This window comes from Strigops habroptila, chromosome 10 (assembly GCF_004027225.2).
Source record: "Strigops habroptila isolate Jane chromosome 10, bStrHab1.2.pri, whole genome shotgun sequence".
Classification (NCBI taxonomy): domain Eukaryota; kingdom Metazoa; phylum Chordata; class Aves; order Psittaciformes; family Psittacidae; genus Strigops; species Strigops habroptila.
The window spans coordinates 19,371,479-19,389,115 of record NC_046359.1 but is presented as its reverse complement, the minus strand read 5'-3'; the positions used below and the strand labels follow the sequence as shown (position 1 = coordinate 19,389,115).

The 17,637-nt window shown below is 45.4% G+C and overlaps 1 protein-coding gene across 4 annotated transcripts; it reads right to left on the bottom strand.

Moving 5' to 3' along the window:
- Positions 1-703: 703 nt before the first annotated feature.
- Positions 704-8,444, bottom strand: ZBTB18 (zinc finger and BTB domain containing 18). 4 transcript variants are annotated; one of them, XM_030498845.1, is made up of 3 exons: positions 6,554-6,790; positions 5,330-5,353; positions 704-4,446 (listed from the first exon to the last, which is right to left on the bottom strand). In XM_030498845.1, the coding sequence occupies exon 3, from the start codon at positions 4,430-4,432 to the stop codon at positions 2,864-2,866; it is 1,569 nt and encodes a 522-aa protein (XP_030354705.1). In that variant the 5' UTR covers positions 4,433-4,446; positions 5,330-5,353; positions 6,554-6,790; the 3' UTR covers positions 704-2,863. The 4 variants fall into 4 exon arrangements, with proteins under 4 accessions (XP_030354705.1, XP_030354706.1, XP_030354703.1 ...); XM_030498846.1 differs by lacking the exons at positions 5,330-5,353; positions 6,554-6,790 and adding an exon at positions 8,017-8,444; XM_030498843.1 differs by lacking the exon at positions 5,330-5,353 and having other exon boundaries at positions 6,554-7,793.
- Positions 8,445-17,637: the final 9,193 nt, after the last annotated feature.

The following is a 17,637-nucleotide window of genomic DNA, read 5'->3' as shown; positions in this document are numbered from 1 at the left end:
ATAGAGTGGCCTCAAACAAGAATTCTGGGTATATCCTGCAACAAGCAGCTAACCCAGGTCTTTTTCAAAGGTTTTGCTAAGCTTCATTTTATTTTTTTAAAGAAACGTTTAGGCTTTAAGAGAAATCCCCAAACAGATTTAGGATTATTTCAGTTTCCCTCTGTAGGCCAGAGAGTTTTGATGTATTACTGGTATTTTGGGCATTTTGACTACCTACTGTAACGCTGACGGCCAGTCAGCACCCGGCCAGTGCTTCAGATTAAGTTGTTGCCTCCTGCTCTACTGTTCTGATAGAGACTGAATACAAAAGAGTGAGCCCAAGAGAGCTCCTTGGGGTGAAATTAAGCCCAGAAAAGGAATTGTGTGTCTGCCTAGATATCTGCATGGTAGCAAAGTGTCTGGAATTTAATAGATTGCTTCTGCAAAAGTCTTTGGGGAAGAAAAAAAAACAAACAAAAAAATACCTCTACAGAAAGATCGAGAGCTGCACACACAGAAATGCTTTCAAAACACAAGCATTTAATTTTTTTTAAATGTTAAGTGAGATGTAAATATGTACGTTAGCAACAAAGTGCTCAAAAGCATACTGAAAACATATTCCATACACAGTTAGCAATAGAAGTCTGTACAAAAGTAATAAAGTTACACATTATAAAAAATACTCCGTGACTATAATTTAAAAGAGGGAAAAAAGACAAGGGAATTGATTTCTCAGTTCATATAATTTATTGCAGTTAGCACACAGTTTAAAAATTCACCAACACACCAATAGTACAAAACTAAACAGCATTATAAGTTATTCCCCCCTCAGGAAAATAAAACATACTATGATTGTCAAAGCTAGATGTCAGTCTAAGTTTTAGAACAAAAGAAGAATGTGAAACTAAGGAAAGGAAAAAAGCAATCACTCACGAGGACCACAAAAAAATCCAAGAGAAAGTCCATTTTCCTCAGACACTGATTGTCTTCTCTAACTTAAGAAAAGAATGTAGTTTTAAAACCTAGAAACTATTCAAGTAACTAAAGATAACGCTCCAAGGCCATTTTCACAGCTTTTTTTTTTGTTTTGTTTTAAATGCCATTACAGCCAAATTAACACACATTTGACCAAATATTTCCAAAACAGTCCAGCAATACACAATGGAGTTTTCCATTCAGTATCTTAAGCACAAAAATAGGCTATGTTTACAGTAGTTAAGGCGATCAAATTTTAAACAAAAGCAGAGAAAAAAAAAAAAGGGGAAAAAAAAAAAAAAAGGAAAAACAGCAAACGTTTTCCATGCTACTCCCATAGACCTTATTTGTAAGTGCAAGACAGGAAAACAAACACTGTGCAAAATGCTTTTGACCTGCGTGTTGGTCATTAAAACCACACGTCAGGCTGCAGTCTCTGCTGCTTGGATACGCATAGTCCTTCCCCTGCCCTCCCCCGGCCCCCCTGTCACTCAGGCCTGCCCAGGCCTTTCAGCCCAGGGCTTTTTCTTCTTTTTTTTTTTTTTCCTTTTTTTAATTTTTTTTTTCAGTCCACAGCCTCTTTTCAACGCGGGGGGAAAAAAAGAACGACCTATTGTGGTGGAGCGGTGCAGCAGGAATCCTACGAATGCTCATCTGGGGAAATGGACGCACCTCAGCTGGAGCTGGCGTGGGGTCTGTGCAATTAGGAGGGGCTGGGGTTAGTAAATGCACACCACACATGCAAATCTCGAAGCCTGGTTGTAAACATTCAGTATTTTTGTGGGTTTTTTTGTGGGGTTTTTTTTTTTTCCTTCTTAACGTAGCTAAATCGGCGACTCGCAGCTTAAGTTCTTCTCAACTTAAAGACAGTGGGAAAGTAAATTTAAATTAGATAAAATAAAAACAGTGCATTTCTCTTCTTCGTAACACTGGCATTTTCAACGGTGTCGGGTTTTTTTCCTAAGGAAATTAAATAATTTTCAACTCACTCGTTAAAGTTATACAATGCAAACAAAGACAAAAATATACTGAAAATCATGCATTTCTGTAGCGTTAATATTTACTTTTCAAGACTCAACTAAGAGCATCAACACAACCTGCCAAGTTCTTTGATACCTCCCCCCGGCCCATGTAATCAATTACAGTATACAATAACAGTAATTCACATTTTTTAAACACACAGTTCATCACTGCTGAAGCTGCAATATCCTTTTTCATCCCAAGCAAACCTTCACGTAAGACAGAGTCCCAGTGATCCCAGTGTACTCTCAGGGTTTTTGTTTTATGTTTTTGTTGCCTTTTTTTGTTTTGTTGTTTTTTGTTTTTCTGTTTGTTTGTGGTTTTTTTCTTTTTTTTTTTTTTTTTTTTCCAGTGGGAACTGTCAGAAATCCAGAAGTTGCCATAATAAGTTTTAAGTCAACTGCTTGTTTAAAAATAGATAATCCAGCATTTCAGAAATTTTCCATTTGGGTCTAAAAGCATTCAGGTTTCCAACAGCTAGAAAGGACTCATGCAACTATAGAAATGTAAAGGAACTGGCAAAATTGGGAGAGGATTTCTACATTCAGATTTTAAAGAGGAGAAAGATCGAGAGCTTAAAAGAACACAGTGTTTTGGGGAGAATAAAGCCACATCCAAATTTTTTGAATTGGAGATTCCTTAGAAGTAAAGTATCCGCTGGCTTCTATTCCGAAAAGGGGGAAAAGTACGCTCCGCAATTTGTGACTTTGTCGGATTACCTCTAGAGTTCATTTTTATCGGAGTGCTAAATTGGCGAAATATTCATGCTGCCTTAAAGTGCAAAAAACAAGCTAATAGCCAAACTTTCAGTTCAAGGAAACAAGATTGCTTTTAGACTGTACCACAACTATATAGATTTATATATATATTATTTATATATATAAAAATTTTATTTCCAAAGTTCTTGTGAGCTATCTTCTAAGGTCCAGTCTCTGACAGTAGGTAAGCTCAGTGCTTCGCTTTTGACAGACAATGAGTTCACCAACTCACAGTGAAACTTCCGAATGTGTCTGTAAAGGTCTCCGGACTGCGTGAACCTGCGTTCACACCACTTACAAGCATGAGGCTTCTCCCGCGTGTGAACCACTGCGTGGCGGCTCAGGTTGTGGGAGTACTGGAAGCTCTTCCCACACTGGGTGCAAGTGTAGGGCTTTTCACCTGAATGAGTCCTCTCATGACGTTTCAAGGTGTACATGCAAGAAAAAGTCTTACCACACAACGAGCAGGTCGGGACATTGACATCGGTAGCAGGCTTGCTGCGGATCCCGTCCTGCTCTCGAAAGTGCGTGCTTAAATGGATCTGCAGGATGTGGGGGCTAGGAAAGACCTTGTTGCAGAGAGGACACATGAAAATTTGGCCAGCGGGGCTAAGTATGTTTGACACGTAAGGGAGCAAGCTGCTGTCCATGTTGCCTTCCACCTGGACTCTCTCATTCTCTGGAGTTATCATTTCGTCATCGCTTGCCTTGTCCTCTCTATCTAGCTCCCTCAAGACCGAATCTTCCCTCATCGGAGCCAGGTGGGCCGGCTCATACTGTACCCTGTTATTAGTGCTCACACTTTCTTTCACAGTGCTATGTTCCATATCATAGTCATTAGTGCCAACATCACTCTCATCACAGGAAGCCTCTTTCTCCACCTTCACCTGAACCAGGCTGCTTCTAAGCATGTCCTGCGAAGAGAAATAAGAACTGTTCAAGTTTTCAACTCCTGAAAGGCTGGACTTGACAGACAGGTCCAGCACGCAGTCAACATCTGCTGAATCCCTCACGGAGGTGACAGACCTCTGGGACAAAGACTCTGTTGAGCTGCAGGGGCTGGCTACTGTTTTTCCAGCTGCTGCTGCGTGCGTCTCTGCCTCTCCGCCAGTCTGGGGAATGCCTGCTGAGTCTGAGGGCAATCTCATCCACATGTTCCCAGGCTCCGCCGCCAAGTCCCTTTTGCTAGGCAGGATGTTCAATTTTTCATCTTCTCCATCGTCTTCATCGCTGGGCAAGTCTCCTGGCATGTGGCTGCTGCCGTCGGAGAGGCTCTCCACTTTGTCTGAACAACTTGAAGCGTCTTCCTCCTTTTTTGTACTGTCTGCCTCCGTGGTTGCTTTCTCTTTCAGCTTCTTTTTGCAGACTTTGACAATGTCATACATGTGGAGATAACTGGCAGCTGCTAGCACGTCTTCAATGGGCAAGTCTTTGAACTGGAGCTTTCCTTCATACATGAATTCAAGCAGGAGAGCGAAAGCTGGGGCTGTAACAATGTCGCTGTTCAGATGAACAATGTCCCTTTTGTCCAGCTGGTCCTTGTAAAAGAGGTGGAAATACATGCTGCATGAAGCCAGTACAGCTCTGTGCGCTCGGAACTGGGCATCTCCTACCAGAACAGTGCAATCACAAAGAAAACCCTGATGTCTCTGCTCACTCAGACACTGTAGCAAATGTCTACTGTGGTCAGGAAACTCCATACTGTCTTCATAACCTATAAGCAACGAGATTTTTAAAAATTAAATGTAGGTCGGAATCATGGAACTTACGAATCCAAGTTATTCCACTCCAAAAACCTCGCCTTTATATTGCCAGAATTCTGGTACTGACACCATGCAAAGATTATTTAACATGCATGTACAATGGCAACTCTTTCTCCGATCAACCACTGAAGTTCTGACTCCCCTTCCGTGGTAAATAAGCCGTTCTAATAAGCGCATAGGTACAACATTTGTAATTTTTTTTTAAAGTATCACGGCTGTTCATAAAATCTGTTCAACAGTTATTATTTTTTTTTTTAGGGAACTTCCTCCAGATTGCATCCCTAGGAGGGCAGACCCCCCCAAAAAATCGATATTTTTTTAGCACTAAGTTTGAGACATCACAGAGGGGGAAGAAAAAAAAAAAATAAATCAGATCATCAACCTTCTTTTTAAAGTCAAATTGCAGCAAGAGGAGAGGTTTGTGCATGAGGAAATGCCAATATACCCAAATCTGAAGGTCTAACATTCATGAAGTATAAAATTATTTACGGGTGTCAGTATATATCAACAGCAAAATTGAGGGTTTTAGAAATTCAGTTCGCATGGTCTTCTTCTTGCAGTAAGTACAGTTTCAGGTTTTGAGCCTTCTCCATACTGTACAATAGGACACGAACAGTTTTTGCCAACACGCAGAATTTACAAAAGAAAACTAATATCCAGCATGCCAGTGAGCACCGCTTCCCTGCGCAGAAGGACAGAAATCTCCCTCCCCTCCCACACCAGGCAGAGTCTGCGGTACCAAACTTAAAAAAAAAAAAAAAAAAAAAAAAAAAAAGTCATTCAACGTGAGCCTGTGTGCACATTTAAAATCAGTATCCCAAGAACTGTCCTTACCCAAGCGTTTTTCTATTCACCTTCCTTGATGAGAGAGAAAAAATAAACAAGAAGCAGAGAAGTCAAAACTCAAATGGCAAGTAAAACCTCTCAAAAAGCTGTCTTAATCTATTCTTCAGTGATTGATAGCAATGGTCTCCCAAACCACCTTAAGCAGCAGATCCTGGCTCTCTAGGCTGGCAGATATTATTGAAAAATCCTCATCCCTCACAAACCAAGATGTACTAAAACTTACAACACAACCCCTACTATCTTCTGTAAAATACCATTGCTAGAGTAAAGCACGAAGATTTACAATACAATCACTTTAAGTGCCCCACAGCCAACATCAATCCTAATCCTTAAGAGGGCTAAAAATAAAGATTGGAGGGCAGCTCACAAGGTAGCTGTGATCAAATTAGGAGGCTGAAAGGACAGAGAGGGACGAAGAAGGAAGCTTATAAACATCTGATCCAGCTGACTGTGGCCATATGGCAGCTGCTGCCCAGATAAAGAGATTAAGAATAGAGGAGTGCGATTACAGCTGTCTGGCCAATTCAGGCAGCTCAAATCTACAAGTTCTAAATTAGTCGCAAATACAAAAACTCCTTCAAATAATTATTGTTATGCTGGAATAAAAGATTGCAAGTGCTACACGAGAGAGAGAAAAGAGGAAACCAGTCAAGCCATTCTCCTGGGTACAAAAGTTTTTAAACACACAAGTGATTTCTATCTTTCAGAAGCGCTACAGCTGTACACTACCACGGCTCTGAGCTGCAGGATATTTAACCATGAAGTTTAATGAAAGACTTCCCCACAAACACATTCCAGCCAGAACGGTCCTGTTTTTAAAAAAGCACACTTTTGTGTATTTCACTAAAACCCCCATAAAGTCATTTAAAAGCTGCAATACAAAAACATAAAGCAGAACTCTCTTTAGGCTTGCCCCTAAATCCAGTGCAGTTTTGGTCTCAGAAATGAAGAATTAACTTGCTCTCTCCTTCTTCCAAACCAAGACATTCTCACAATATGCATTAAAGTTAACGCTAACAGCGTGCCCAAGAACTGATACTCTCCAACTGCAGTCCAAGCCCTTTGACTAAGTCCACTCATCTATTTAATACTCAATTTCATATATTACTTCTGTACTTGGTTAGAAAAGTAATGTGATTTTTTTTTTCTGAAATTCAATAAACAACACACCAAAACAGAAATATGCTGTATCTAATCTATTGCTACTCCTACCTTTAGTACACATAAACCTGATTAAGTCCTTTCCTCTGAGTCTTGCTGGCTCCAGGTCTGTTAGATCGGTGGAAAAAAAGCAGACTAGGAGAGACAGATGCAAAGTGGAGATGATGTTAGAGAGGAATGAGATACCTTCTCCACACACAGATCTGCACACACTAACTCCCTGTCTGTGTGTTAGAATAAAAGGCTGAGGGATGGCAGGCTGTCAGCTGCTCTGACATCATGTTCAGATGGAAATGCTACCTCCAGCTGTGCTCCTTTTAATGCCATATGCTACTCCTCTACACTCCTGCCACCAGCTTTTTCTTAGGAGAACTTTTCTCTTCTGTTAGTATAAACAAAATACTTCAAAGTCCCTTTTTTTCAAACTTTCTAACAGGGAGGGAGAAAAAAAAAAAAAAAGAAAATCCTAAACATATGGGGCTCTACTGTATTTGCAGCATAGCAACACTTCTGCCTTAAGTTGGAGGACCGCTTTACACGCTGACAGCATACCCCAGCCACGGGGTTACCGAGAAACCCACACCGGCTCGGTTTTACTGAGCCCAGGGGTTCAGCCAAAAGCAGGCATTAGCCGAACCGATGTACTCCAGCCACAGCTCCCTGCCGCGCCTCCGGTCGTTTCAGTTTCTACGTTAAGACACCGTAAGTGACACCGAGCTCTCCAACTCCGGATCAGCCACAGCAGCGAGGCGCCCAACCTGCCTGGGGCCCTTTTCCGAGCCGTCAGCTCACCCCAAAATCGCTCTTCCCCGGTGGGGGTCGGGCTGTCATTTACACGCCTGCGGAGGTACCGGGACGCCGGCCCCAGCCCCGCGGGCTCGGGCAGCCCCGTCCCCCCCACTCCAGCCGCCCGGCACTCGCCGTGCCCCTCGGCCTCCCCCAGCCCCTCCGGTGACACTCGCGTCTGCCGAGCTGGGCGGTTCACCTGCCCACCGACCCCTGAGCGCGCCGGGCCAGGCCGGGCCGGGCCGTGAGGGGACGCGCGGCGCCGCGGGCCGGCGGCGCGCAGCAAGTTCCCGGCGGGCCCGGCCCCCCCATCCCCACCGGGCGGCGGCAACTTTCCGCCGGGGCCACCCCCCCCTTTCCCCGGCACCTCAGACCGGGGCCGGCCGCCCCCCGCCGCCGAGGGGGGCCTGGTCCTGCCAGGCAACGCCGCCCCCACCCTCGCCCGTGGCCGGGCGCGCCGGCGGCCGCCCCGCGGGGAAGGAAGCAGCTGCCCGGCGCGCAGGAAAAGCCGCCCCCGGGTCACAGCGGCAACAAAAGAAAAGTAACCGGGAGCGGCGCCGGGGCGGCCGGTCTCGCCGCCCGGGGAGGGCTGCCCCCGCCCCCCGCCTCTCCGCCCGGCTGCGCCCACCCCCCGCCGGACCCGCCGACAACTCCGCCCGCCCCGCGGGGCCGCACCGGCCCCGGCCCCCGCCCGGCGGGTGTGTGGGGATGGGGGCAGCGGGACTCACACTCCCCGGCGGCCCGAAGTCCCCGCGTTCCCGCCGCCGCCGCCCGCCGGCTCCTCTTCGCTCACTTGCCGCTCCGGGATCGCGTCTCACCCCCCTCCCGCCCTCCCCCCGCCCGCCCCCCGCGCCCGCTTGCCGACGCCCCCCGGCCTCCCCCCTGCCGGCAGCTGAGGAGCGAGCGGGGCAGCCGGCGGAGCGAAGCGGGCCCCGAGCTCAGCGGCTCCCCATGGCACCGACGGCCGGAGACGGCGCGGAGCCCGGGGCCGGGCGGGCGGGGGGAGGGGCAGGGGCCGGGGGGGGAGGGCGGGCGGGCGGGGGCGCCGGGCGCACGCAGCACGGGCGGGCGCACGCACGGCGGCGGCGGCGGCGGCGGCACAGCCGGGCCCGGGCTGCGGCAGACAGATGTTCACCCCCTCCCCGCTCCCCACTTCGGACTCCGCTCCCTGACTGACAGCCCGGCCCGCCCGCGCCGCCGCCGCCGCCAACCGGCGCGGCGCCCCGCCGGTGAGTGACGGGCCGCGGCGGGCGCTGAGTGGAGGAGGCAGGCCCGGGAAGGCCAATCGCAGCGCTCGGAGAGGCAAGGGGGCGTGACCCGGCGGGGGAGCCGAGGCGGAAGGGGGCGGGGCCCCGGCGAGCCCGGGGAGGGGGCGGGGCCGAGGGTGGGGCGGCCGGAGAGGGGCGGGGCCGGAGGGGGCGGGGCTCTGCTGGTGAGGGCGCGCGAGGGCCGTGGCCTCGCGCCGGTTGCCGAGGGGGGTGGGGGCTGTCGCGGTGCATGGCGGGACGGCGGAGGGTGGCGGGCGGCAGGTGCGGCAGGGGCCGGGCCCCGGCGGGGCGGCCTCGGCTGGGCTGGGCTGGGCTGGGCTGCCCTGCCCTGGGCTGGGCTGCGCTCCCCTCCCCTCCCCTCCCCTCCCCTCTCCTCCCCTCCCCGGGGCGTAAGGCCGGCCGCCTTTGGCGTGACCCTACTCCATGCCTGGCCATTCCCGTGGTGGGGCCACCTGTGCCGGGACAGGCCGTGCGAGTGTGCCCGGCCCGGCTGAGGCGGCCTGGGGACCGCTGGTGCTGGCCCGGCCGGCGTGCCCACCCTCGGAAAACTGCCGAGCCCGTCCTTCGCAAGGAGCTTGCCGCGCGCCTGGGCAGCTGGCAGTGCTACCTCAGGGCAGTTTGGGATGGGGAGTGTGATGTGAATTACTGAGACCAAGCAGTCATTAGGAGTCAAGAACATCATTAGTGTGTAATTGCTGTGTTGCTATCTCAAGACCTAAGATCCATCACCTGCCCCTACTAAGAAGAGCAAGCAATGGACTAAGATAAAGACACTTCTCACAAAATTCACTGAGGGATCCATATCTGAGAGAAACACAAGTTGCTGATGCCTGAGAACTTTGCAGAAGTTGACAGCACAAACATCTGGATTAACAGATAAGCCACCAGGATGCTGATAGATGCTGCTGCTTCAAGGTGTACAAGCCCATTGTTGCTTTGCCCTACTGCATTTATGGTTGGATAATTAGAAATACGCATTAGTAGGTACGTAGGTGATTCATATCATACCCTTGTATAAAACCCCTGAAGAAAAATCCCTGTGGTGCACCCGATTTGGCTGAGGCACCTCATACACATGAATAAATTCACCTTTGTGATTCCATAGTTTGTGTCCTAGCCTCAATCCTCAGTTGGCACAAGCCAGTTGTGAATTTGTAACAGGAGCGTGATGGGAGCGTGCTCTGGCTCCTCTCTCTTTTAATGAATTGCCCTGCCCCGGGTTAGAGTTTCCACCTCTAGTGTTGCGTTTCTTTCTGCTTCCCGCGGCAGCTGGGCAGGTTACGAGGAGCAGTGCCAGCAGGTTGGCACCGTTTGGGATGTAAGTGCCCAGGCCTGCCTGCTCCTGGGCGGCAGTGGGAAGGGCAGCACCTGAGGGTACAAACTGCTCTCCAGACCTTGCTGTGGTTCACAGGCAGATTGAGGTCAGCAGCTCTGGAGAATGCCACAGCTTAGTGATGGGTTAGGGTGGGGCAGTGGGGGCCGGGTGTGAAGAGCTAAGGTCTTCCTTAGGAAAAGATTAATCCAAGGAGCTGGATATTTCCCCATCTCCCCTTCAGTTCCAGGTATACAGTCAACACAGAGAAGTGTTTTGAAGAAAACAATGCTTGCCAGCAGAGACTCAGAAGTTTAAAGAAAAAGACCTCAGTTATGTATTAGTAACTGATTGAGTAGGTGTAACAGCTGAAGACATGTACTTAGTCTCCTTCAGTAATATGAAACCGTTATAAAGAAACATACTGAATTCTAGCTGTGCCTAATTTGTCTGAGAGCACTATGTATATCACACAGCAGCTAGCATCTAGCTATAGGTGTCCATATGCTTCAAGCATTGCATACTTATCTATGTAAAAAAATATATATGTAAAATATATATATGTTACATATATATACATACATATATATGTAAAAAAATAAAATACATACATACAAAAGAAAGCACTTTCTCTCCATCCTTTCATGAACTGATTGAAGCTGGTGTGGGATCTTTTAATTATTAACCTCACAGTGTTTTGGTCCTCCTTTGATACTGATAAAATTCCATCTTTAAGTTGCTTTTTTTTTTCCTTTTTTTCCTTTCTTTCTCCCCCCCCCCCCCCAATTGGCATCATGTTCCATATTCCATTATACCCGGAACACGATGGGGTTTTGTCCTTGTCTTCAAGACAGAGCAGCTAACATGCTGACTCTTCGTGTTTCCTGATTGTCTTCTCAGTGCTAATAATCACTTCATCTGAGAAAAATCAGTACTCTACTCCCTGCTGCCCGTCATTTCTTGAACATCTTTCCGATAACTGCTAAACTGCTTTTTCTTTCAATTGCAAAAATAAATATTGAAAGCATTTTAATATGAAATACAGTTGAAAATAGTTCTGAAGTTTGGGGGTTTTTAATCTAAAACGTACAAATGACTTACGCAGTATATATATTTGAACTGCCAGTGACTGTGCCTTAATTTATTACATTAACTATGTTGTCCTAGATCTCCAAACTGCATCCTGCCTCGTGCTTCCTCATATAAGCCATCTCACCAACTGCTCGGGGTCGGTTAGTAAGACCTCAGTTTGTGAATACTTACTTACACAAGTGCAGCTTTACCGAGCGAGGCAGTTTAGTCATTCTCATGATACAAAACTCTGTGAAAAACGAGGCTGCTTCATGTGAAAAAATGCAAAGAATTCATTTGCTACAGAGGACATGCAGCAAATGGACTTTCTCAGGTCCTTGTAGACTTTTACAGGACCTGGAATTTAAAAATAAACTTAAAATAAAATTTCACAGGGCATTACTGTTTGTATGTTCTGTTCACTTATTATTTCCCCCTCATGCACATGCACTTCAACCTACGTTTTAAGATGTACTGAGAAAAATCTTACAGCCCCTCACCTAGTCTTTACAGGGCTGAATGTTATTTAAATCAGGTTGCATTTTCTTTTCCATACTATCATTTGACTATATGACCTTGGCCAAACCACTTTGTCCTTTTTGCCTCTTCAGACTGGTTCACCCTCAGAGCTACAGGTTATTTCTTACTACAGTTATATTTAAAAGAATGATCTGCAGTTGCAGTTTATACACCTATTACAATAAAACTTTTTTTTTACTACTTCTAGAAAGGAGATGGAGTGAAACAGAAAAAAAGTGAGTGTAGGTAAAGCTTTAAGATTAAAAATCTTTTTTGGCAGCGAGTCAGACTTCATTGATTTAAACCTGGAGCTGTTGACGTTTGTCTGTGATATTTTTTTTATGTGAAAGGAAGAACTCTAATTTTTTAAAGAGTACTTAGAGAGGTTTAAAGACTTAGCATTATTTTAAATATAGAAACAAGATGACAGAAAAGTGAACTAAGAAAAAATCCCTCACGGGGAAAAATCACAAATACCCTGTAGTCCAGTTGATCATCTATTAGAAAAAAATAATGTAAGACTAGCATTCCATTGGAAGGGATGGTGAAGCTTTGTTGTAAAGGGACATAAACATCTGGCAATACACCTGGTCTCTACACATATTTATAAATCACCTGGGGCATCCCAAGGTACCATAGAGAACACACATGAAAATTGAACTAAACATTCATAAGCCAAGGAAAATAAAAATGTTCTCTATATAGCGTGGAAAGAAATGAGTCTCATTTACTGCGCAAACACAGTTTGGAAAGGCATGATGCAATTTTGCACTTCTTGCACCTTTGCACCTGCTGACTTTCATTTATATCCTCCAGGCAACAAGCAAGCCTGAAGGCCTTTGGCTCATAACCAATGCTGACGTTGCAGTGTGGTGCTACAGGAGCGCCTGCAGCTCTGGTAGAGCCTCTCTGCTCACTTCTGATCTGAGAACATCGAGGCTTCTTGGCGACTTCTCTAAAACGGTTTGCGTGGTGAATCTCCCAGTGTCGTTTGGTGCTGCTCAAGGTTGATTAATACATAGCAAGCTGCTTTGCAGATGCCAGCTTTGCCTCCAAGCCTCAAAATGTGTTTGATGCATTTGTTTCTGGAGCTTGAACGGTGCTATATGCTCTTGGAAACTCTTCTTGAGGACAGTCCAGCAGAAGAGCCTGAGCTGACAAAGGTCAAAAGTGCCTGCATAATATTTGGGTCTGGAGCTATAGATTTAGATTGTTAGCACAACACGCTATGCCATGGAACTGGCTGAAAATTTGCCCCTTAATACTTCTTATACCTGCTATAACCCAATTTTCTACATTTTCTTCAAATTGTAGAGCAGCGCTGTGCTGATTGCCATACATACCATCCATTTTGTTCTCCATGGAAGAAAATAAATGGAGAATGAAAACTGATCATCCGTGTCATATATCCCAGGTTTATGCTCAACAGGTTATTTTGGACCAGATACTGTTACGCATATGTGTTACTACTGTTTTCATTGATAGGACAATGGGAAGTAGTTACCCCCTTGGTAAATTAAAACACTCCCAGAATGCTTTGACTCATAGGGCTGGAGGTACAGCAGTAAATATCTCCAGGGTTTTGTATCCCAGAGATGTGAAAATTAGGACTTGTGATCATGGCACTCTTGATTTTTTTTATATATATATATATATTTTTTTTTTAAATTTTAATTTATTTTTTCTATTTGTAGTGAAAATTAATGGCAGTCTGGTTTTTAGAAAAATTAAAAGTTAAATAGTTTCTGGAGCTGCCATCACACTGGAGGTTCAGCTGATGTCACCATGGAACTGAGTTTTCTCTCTGGGGAACCAGTGCTGAGGAAGTGCCAAGATAATATAATACAGCCTTTGCATGAATTGGCTAAATGTGCATCTTATTGTGCCAGAGCCTGACTGGATCAGTAATTCTTATCAGCCCAAGCTATGCTGGGTAAGCCACCAGGATGTGCTCAGCTAAGAGCTTTTCTTAGCACATGGGCCAAAAATTTCTCTCTCCTCTCAAATACTATCACATAAAGGAGAAGGAGCGCCAGGCCCCAAGGTTTATCACCAAGGTGGATGCTAGCATTCATTCTGCAAGCTGAGGACAGGCATCACTGATGATACACTTTCTTTAGGTCCAGCTGTCCTTTTCTGGAGCAGAGATTTTTCTAGCTTTAAGCTACATTTTCTGCTTCACACAGGGATAGTTACCGAGATCAGTGATTTCTTTGTGATGTCCCAAAACAATTTCAAGGCTCTGTGCAAAAATTTGATAATAAAGAATGGAACTGGCCTCATGGGTGGAGATGTGAACCAGAATTCAGTTGGATTTGTTTGTTGGGTATTAATGATGTGCACATTGTCACTGAAACTAGAATAGAAACGTTTTCTGTCAAAAAATTGCTTGTTTTAGATACAGAGGAATTGGCTTCTAATTTCTAGCCTAGGAACACCTGGCTGCTGGAGTCCAGTCTCCCTCAACCCTGGACAACCATGACCTGCACTATGTGCTCATGATACCACCCAAGTATGTCCCCAAACATATACTGCAAATGCAAAACCTAGAGTTCAAAAAAGATAAGAGACACAACTCGTGATGCCCCAAAAGGAAGAGACCTGGAGTGGCTGTTAATTTGTGCCCTGAGCCCCTGAGTCTACTGGGTGCGGCTGCTCAGAAGATACACAGATTACTTCCCTCCCACAAAATCTTCTCTGGATCCTGGTGAGGTCACATCGGTTATGACTGGGTGTTGCAGTCAGAGTAATTCTGAGAAAGCTGGGAGGTGTGAAGCCTTTTCAGGTAGCGTGGTGGCCAGCACCAAGCTCTGCAGGATTCCCGTGTTCAGAAATTAATAAATTAAAATGCCAACTTAGTTTTGCAAAACCATTTGCTGAATTTTTCTCTCTTTACATGCTGTGTGTGGGTGTACGCATCTCTGTACATTTGAGGGGTGCCCCTTCTACAAGGATATGCTATAGAAACTAAATAAGTATTACTATTATTTCATTATATTTAAAGAAGACCTGAAAAATACAATATTTAACCAAAACCCAATTAAATTGTCTTATGCTTTTTCTGTAATTTCTTTCCTATCATTACAGATTACAAAGACATTTATGCCTAAACAGAAGCTGTCTTCTTCCAATCAGCCTGCTCTTTCTGCTCAGTTCATTCACTAAATCATTTAATCACCCTAGGCCATATGTTACCATCTTGTGTAAAACGGGTGGAAGAGAAAAAAAAAAAGATATGCAAAAATCTCTGCACAAGAGTGGGTGTCAGCATCCAGCATAGCTCCCACTAGGAAGCACAAAATATAAAATGTTATCACCAGTGAATGTGACTACGAAAATAAACTGAGACAGACAAAAGAGACAAGACATTGCAAAGGTGAAGGAGACAATCTTTGAATCTCGGCTCTGGGTGGAAAAGTTGTGGACTAAATGTTACATGTTAGACCATGGCTCATATTCTCAATATTCTGCCATTAATGTAGTTGCTGTGCTCTGCTGTAATTAGCTTGCGTTAACTCATGCCTGCAGTCCCATTTTTTACATTGCATGAATAAGACCCTGTCCCCGACTTGGTTCCCTCTTGGCTCTTCTTTTTCCCTCTCTCCGTATACTGGTGCACATTTTGTCCCAGGTATTTCTGTGCAGAGTCATATGCTTTTACCACTCGGCTTCAGCTGCTGTTCCCTGTCACGATTACTTTGCGTGGCTTTCTGTCTTGGCACATTTGCTGGGTGACAGACCCTCAGGAAACACACGGCTCAGAGCAAATCGTGGGGTGTGTGCTCCTGTCAGGGAACAGGGAGACTGGAGAGAAGTTAGGCAGAATATCTATTATTCTTGAAGCAAGGGAACTTCCCAGTTTTATGAAAGGACCTGTAATTTGCCCTTTTTTCATACCTTCAGGAAGCTGTTGTGTATTTCCTTGCCTGTGAGCTTGTGACAGTGCTGCAGCTGGAGATGGGAGAGCAGCTGACCGAGGGGTCTTCACGGAGAAGCCGTTGCTGCTCTCCACTTCTAGAGCCTCCCAGGACAGGAGCGTAACACTACAGACTGCAGAAAAACCCTTCTCTAAAACTGCGCATGCCGGTTTATCCTAAGACTATGAAAGCATAAAAGATTATATTTTCATTTGCATGGTTTGCTGGTTTTTATTTGGCAGCTACAATAACAACAGGCTACAGTGAGCCCATAAAACAAAGTGAGAACAGCAGCTCATTTTTGTGGCAGAATGTAATGGCTATGGCTAAAGGGCTTACATAATTCATCTTAAACCCTTATGCCTCTATTTATTGATGTTTAAATGAAAATTAAACTCTTAGAGCCATAAGGAGGCTTCTGGTATCTGAAATGGGATTTTGATGCCGATATCTTTATCTGACACTACCAGCTGAAAGCTCCCACCGGGATGCATTTCGCTGGGAAGCACCATGTCTGGGCAGGGCTGGTCCCCCCTCCCCTGCCTGCTGCTCAGGTTGGCACCAAAGCCCCTGGAGACCTGTAAATGGTGGAGGGATTGACTGGTTGTACCTGGGAGTCTGACCTGAGAGGCTGCAGCTGTAAGCTGTGGTTCATGATGGGAGAATGGTCACTGAGGTGACCAGCAAGAGAATATTTACCACTTTGGGAGACTGAAAAGGTGAAGTAAAATTCAGGCATCTGGTTTCCTCAAAGGCAGCTTATGGTAAGAACAGCATCTCTGTGGTTGCTTTTCCTAATACACGAGAAGACAAAAGATTCAGCTAACCATACGGTTAAGGTAGAGAAAAGGTTTTTATTTCCCAGAGGCTTTTAGAAGGTTATTTTGTTTGTTTCTCAGATTTTTCTGTGATGTATCATTTTTCCCCCCTCTCTATTCTCCAGAAGATAGAGCAGACTCAGGAAGTGAATTGCTTAGGGAAGTGTCCTGCCTCCAAGCTGACTTATATAGTAGGACATATGGCATAAGTTATATTTGGACAGATGTGAACAACTAGTCAGTGGATTTGATAAGATTCTTTATTTAAACTAACTTGCACAGTGTCACTGTTCTACCATCTTTCTCTCCTTCCTCAATCTGATCTTTTGCTGGTTTCAAGAACTTTAAATATGCATTATAACTAGTCTGTAAAGCTTTAAATGCATTTAAGAGCATTCAGTCATGACAACAATATCTGATTTTCTCCACACTATAATTGGCAAATATCTGCTTTTGGTGATAAAGCAGGCACAGATGATAAATTGTATGAGTCGCAAACCCCAAGTGATTAACCAGTTTGAGACAGCCAAGCTCAATGCGAGTCATTTTCATTGATTTGTTTAATTTGGCCCCTGATGCTTCTGTTTCACAGAAGTTGGAGATTCACAGTGGAGTTGAGGCACAAAGTAGTTCTGTACCTCGTGTGGGTAACATAGAAATTAAAAAAAAAAAGAGATTGAATGAATTTCAAGAGATCACTTAGTTCATCTGCCTGCCTGGATCGCTGTCAGGATCATCTGTATCTGGGCTGTTTCTGAGAAACACTGGTCTGTCCTGTTCTCGGAAATCTCCAGTGAAAGATACCTCACCATCTAGGCAATCCTTACCCCTGCTCCTTTAGGCTTTCCAGAGGTGTATTTTTCGTGGTGTCTTCTTGCAAGTATTATTGTAAGAAGCTTGTTACTTCTTGTCCTACCCAGAGCGGCCATGCAGAAGAGTTTCTCTCTTCTGTGCCTTAATGGCTTGTGTACTGGAGGCCAGCCATCATATCTTGTCTTTTTTAGATTAAACAACCCTACATGTTCCTTTATAGGCCTCTCATCTTCCAGTTGGTTCACAGTCCTTCTTGCCCATGCCCTGGCTGTGGATCCTGCACTTACACAGTTCCTTCTGAAGCAGAAAATTTTGCTTTCATCCTATCTATCTGCCATGCACCCAGCTTTTTCAGACCATTTTCCAATCTGCCAGAACCATTTTGAATTATAATCTTTCCTCCAGTGTGCTTGCAGCTCATTCCAAGCTGATGTCATCTGAAAATTTAAGAGTTGTAGTTTTAATCTATTTCTCTGTATCATCAATGAAAAAATTGAGTTGTATCAAATCTAGCTACCTAGAGAACTGGACTCAATGTAGCCTTTCAATTTGGCAGTGAATTTTTGGTAGTGATCCCTTGCGCATGGCTTTTCAGCCACCACTGGTTCGTTTGGCCTTAAACGTGTTCCCT